The sequence below is a fragment of the Tribolium madens genome, unplaced genomic scaffold (genome assembly GCF_015345945.1).
Source record: "Tribolium madens isolate multiple individuals breed KSU strain unplaced genomic scaffold, Tmad_KSU_1.1 Scaffold_20;HRSCAF=117;Tcas5.2_LG4, whole genome shotgun sequence".
NCBI lineage: Eukaryota > Metazoa > Arthropoda > Insecta > Coleoptera > Tenebrionidae > Tribolium > Tribolium madens.
The window spans coordinates 1,325,806-1,330,804 of record NW_025400985.1 but is presented as its reverse complement, the minus strand read 5'-3'; the positions used below and the strand labels follow the sequence as shown (position 1 = coordinate 1,330,804).

Here is a 4,999-nt window from a genome sequence, read left to right as displayed (position 1 = left end):
TTTAAAAAATCCAGACAATTAGGTGTTATAATTATTATTGCTCTGTATTTGATTTTTTGGATGATTTTTTCTATTTCATTTTTTCAAATTCATATTTTTATTGATTTTTAAACCTTTTGTTGATAATTTTACTTTCAGAAACTTAGCAAATTATTATATTGTTTTTGAATAGAGAAAAAGAAATTGTTTTTTCCCTTAATTGGTGGCTTCCCATGTTTGCTTGTAATTAGATCGCAGCGAATTTTCCGTCGTTGACACAAGTCGCATTGAATGAATATTAAGTGCAACGCATTTGATGTTTTTCAAAGAACTCACCGTTGAGTCATGTTAACATTGAAATAACTCAGATATGTGAAAGTGAAGAATGTGAATGCCTTATTGTTTTTAAAATACCCCTCCAAAGTTGATTAATTTTAGAAAATCAAACACTGAAGACACTTCAATTTCCTCTCTGCTTTGAACCAGCTGTTTTTGAGGGACACAGGTGTTACACATGACTGCCCCTTGGTCAATAACCCTCTGTCATACAATACCACCGACTCGATGAACTTATTAGTGATCGAAATCCGATCAGAGGAAGCCAATTTTTCTCACAGGAAGCGAGAATTTCATTTTGAATTTTGGTTTGGAGATTTTATGATCACTTCTGCGTTTCTAATATTTGATTTTGGCGAAGATTGAGCTGTCATCTCAGTAGGGGAGATACAATTTCGATTAGAGAACATCACAGATAGAATCGTCGAAAAGAAAATTCTTTAAATATTTATCTGCAAAAATAGGGTGACTCAGTTTTCTTACTGTGATTCATTTTTATTATTTTCAAGCAGGTAGTTTCCCCAAACTATCACATTACAGGTGTTTGTTACTAATTACTAAATTCCACACGTTTTGACCTCCGATGGACTTTTCCTAATTAATTCGTAATTGGCTCGATTGAGGAACTTTTTTAACATTAGTAATTCAGTCATCAATTCAGTATTTAATTAATTTTTGAACAAAAAAAAATTAAAACACACAGTATTTTATTGTAATTTGTTCAATATTCAGTGTAAAAATGCACAGTTAAAAAAATAGTAAAGTAAATTACAATTAATTTCATAAATAAGACCATTGTACAGAGTGTCCCAAGTTTTAGGGCCGGCGCAAAAATAAATATTTCTAATTGTTTAAAGAGGATTATACAGGGTGTCCCAGCAAGTTGAAAGTGACTTTTAAATGGTAAAATAAAAAAAATTGTATAGTACATTGATTATTTTCAAGCAAACTATTTAATCAGATGAATCACCGTTAATTAACACAACTTAACATGTGCACAAAATGTGTTCTTTTCTTATCAAAATAAAAATAAAACAAAGTTTGTGATACAATATTGAAATACAATTTGTTTTTAACTAGAATAAATTTTGTAAAAAACTCAAAATTTAAAGGTTGTTTCTTCTGATTTTTTTTTGAAAATGCACAAAATTTGCTTAAATTAAATTTAGTCATTTACTTGATAAAATATCAGTAAAAGAGGATCATTAATAAGAATATTTGAAGAAATCGGAAAATAAAATTTACTTCAAAATTTCTTAAAGCTACAGTTGTAACATTAAAATGTATGAATTTTGCGAATCCTACCAGCTGCACCAATTAGAAAACTTGGTTTTGTGAAAAATACAATTAGAGTGTTTCTTATTGAAGCGAAATAATGTTGAACATAATTTGATTATTAGAATAAATTTTCGAACAAACTCAAAATTCAGACGCTGTTTCTTTTATTTTTTTTTCTTGACTTGAATTTTGTCACTGTTTTCATTAATTATTTCAAAAAATATGGGCAATACAAAATTATTAATGAGAGAAGGTGATAACAAGAAAAAAAAATTAATAAAAAAATCCAAATCCTACTAACTGCACCATATAAAAAACTAGATTTTTTTTGAAATATGAGTAAAATAAATCATTATAAGAGTATCTGACAAAGGAAATCAAATCCAACCTCTAAAAATATAACTTTCTTCAAACTTTTTGAAATTTTTGAAAATCCTACTAACTGCGCCACTCAAAAAACTTGGTTTTGTGAAAAATACACAACTAGGGTGTATTGAAATACAATTTGATTATAACTAGAATGTTTTTTTTAACTCTAAAAAAAATTACTGATTTTTTTATGCACAAAATTTGCTTAACTTGTTGTCATTTACTTGATAAAATATGTGTAAAAGAGAATCATTAATAAAAATATTTAAGGAATGTACCATAGAAAAATAAAACTTTCTTCAAAATTTCTTAAAGTTTCAGACTAACGTACGAATTTGTCGAATCCTACTAACTGCACCAATTAGAAAAACTTGGTTTTGTAAACAATACAACTATTGTTTTTTATAGAAAAAAATAAAATGTCGAAATAAAATTTGATTATAACTAGGACAAGTTTTCTAATAAATTCAAAATTCAGACGCTGTTTCTTCTGATTTTTTTTTAAATGCACAAAACTCACAAATGTGAAATCAAATGATTAAGCAAGGCATGAAAATTTTTCGGAATATTTTTAAGACATTTTTGACATTAAAAGTGATTTTAAAGAATACAACGTTACTAAAAAAATAAATTCCAAATATTATTAACAGTTGTTATTATTACTATTATTATTTACCTTAAGCGAGATTACTTTTTTTTAAGTTCAATTTCAAGCAAACTATTTAATCAATCAGATTAACCGGTAATTAACACAACTTAATACATGTGCACAAAATTTGTTGTTTTCTTATCAAAATAAAAATAAAACAAAGTTTGTGAATACAATATTTGATTATAACTAGAATAAATTTTCTAATGAACTCAAAATTTAAACGTTGTTTCTTCTGATTTTTTTTGAAAATGCAAATTTTGTGAATTTAACTTAAATTTAGTCATTTACTTGATAAGATATCATTAAAAGAGAATCATTAATAAGAATATTTGAGGAAATCGGAAAATAAATTTACTTCAAAATTTCTTAAAGTATAGTTGTAACATTAAAAAATGTACAAATTTTGCGAATCCTACCAACTGCACCAATTAGGAAACTTCTGACAAACTCAAAATTCAGATGCTGTTTCTTTTGTTTTTTTCTTGTTTTCATTAATTATTTCATGAAATATTGGCAAAACAAAATTATTAATGAGAGAAGGTGATAACAAGAAAAAAAAATAATAAAAGAATCCAAATCCTACTAACTGCACCATTTAAAAAACTTAGTTTTTTTTAAAGACATGAAATTTTTTTCGATTTTTTAAAGACATCTTTGACATTAAAAGTGATTTTTAAAGAATGCAACGTTACTAAAAAAAGAAATTCCAAATATTATTAACAGTTTTTTTTACCTTAAGCGAGAGTACATTTTTTTATTTCAATTTCAAGCAACTATTTAATCAGTCAGATGAATCACCGGTAATTAACCCAACTTAATGCATGTGCACAAAATTTGTTGTTTTCTTATCAAAATAAAAATAAAACAAAGTGAAGCGTAATTTTGCTCGTGAGTTTTTTCAAATTACACACATGAATCACATCATCAAGGATAAGGATCAGGTGAGTAAACCGTTAGAAAAAATAAATCCCAAATGAGATGTTGGCTTGYCTGGAAAATTTTACGATTTTGTGACCACTTTTACGACAGGATGTTGGCATTTTTCACGATGCAATTTCGCACAAATTTTTATTTAAACTCAGTTCTATGATAATGAGTGAAATATGGTTGCAAGCGGAACAAAACTTCTCGTTGATAACGATAAAACATTGCAATTGTGTTTTTCGTGGGTGTGTTATTTCATTTCCACCTTTGGCCTACTTTCTGCGTCTTCTTTGTCCCAACATAGAGTTCGTTTCGTCCGTGAGCGTCCGACTTACCACTAAGATTGTCGAAATACCCCCACATGGGTATTCCGACGGCAGTAGCGCCAACAACGAAACAAATAAATCCCAAAACGGCAACACATGTCGAATACAAGGGTTTAACTTCCGCCATATCATCATCTATCGCTGAATTTCCACTAAATCACCACGTTTTAACAACAACAACAACACCAACAACACCGCGCATGACGACGTCGAAATATACACGCGACACCCAAAATCAATACACTCTCTTGTTTACAATTTCCACGTCTTGGAAAATTCGATTTTCGTCGCGTTTTTCGACATTTTTCAGTGAAAATTTCATGCGATTGACTTGACGCTTGACGTGGTTTTTGTCCAACTAAGGCCAGTTACATGTTGCTACCTTCGGAGAGGTGTGCCACAGTCGCGAGGCATGGAAGGGGGCCCTACCTACGACGGACTCTCCGGTTGAAATTGCAGTCCGACCGGCTTCCTCCGGAATGTCGTTTCGGACAAAATTCGGCTTTGAATCAGGGCCGTAACCAGGAAAAAGCAAAAATCTCTAAGTACAGGGTGCTGCATTTTGGATGTCCGAATAGGCAGGGCCGTACCCAAGGGGGGGCTGCAAATGCTGAGCACTTTGTTATACAGGCTGTTCCGTTTTTATCGTTACAAATTTAAACAGGCGAAACATGTATCTAAAAATGCTTGGTAAGGGAGCTACACCCCCTGAAAGGGGGCTAATATTTCAGAAACCATTTAAGATAAAATTACAAAATTTTAGGCAAATTCATTTAATTAATGTTATTATTGTTACTGTAATGTAATGTTAATTAGTTGAGGTTGATTAAAAAATATGAATTTCTTGCTTTTATTATTCTGTAAATTCTGATTTATTTGAATGCTGTATCGGAGTGTAACATAAATTTTAAATTAATTTTATTCTAAAACAATAAGTCGTATCGACACAAGAGAGATTTTTTTTGTGATAAACTATCGAACTTAAGATTTTGTTGCTGAAATTACCGAGAAACTAAAGCCAAAATAAATAGGGTATTTTCTACCTTAAACTCCCCCAGTTTCGTACGCCCCTGATTAAAAATTTCGACATTTGATGTTTGAATTCGTTTAGGTGTATAAAGATTATCATCTGTAC

General features: G+C 29.8%; 1 protein-coding gene across 1 annotated transcript in view; it reads right to left on the bottom strand.

Moving 5' to 3' along the window:
• The window catches only part of LOC123005119, a 26,787-nt gene extending 22,531 nt beyond the window's left edge, over positions 1-4,256 (bottom strand). Inside the window, exon 1 of the mRNA XM_044398737.1 lies at positions 3,874-4,256. Coding sequence (XP_044254672.1) covers positions 3,874-3,991 — 118 coding nt within the window. The 5' untranslated portion in view covers positions 3,992-4,256. The remainder of the gene's footprint in view (positions 1-3,873) is intronic.
• Between the last annotated feature and the right edge of the window lie 743 nt (positions 4,257-4,999).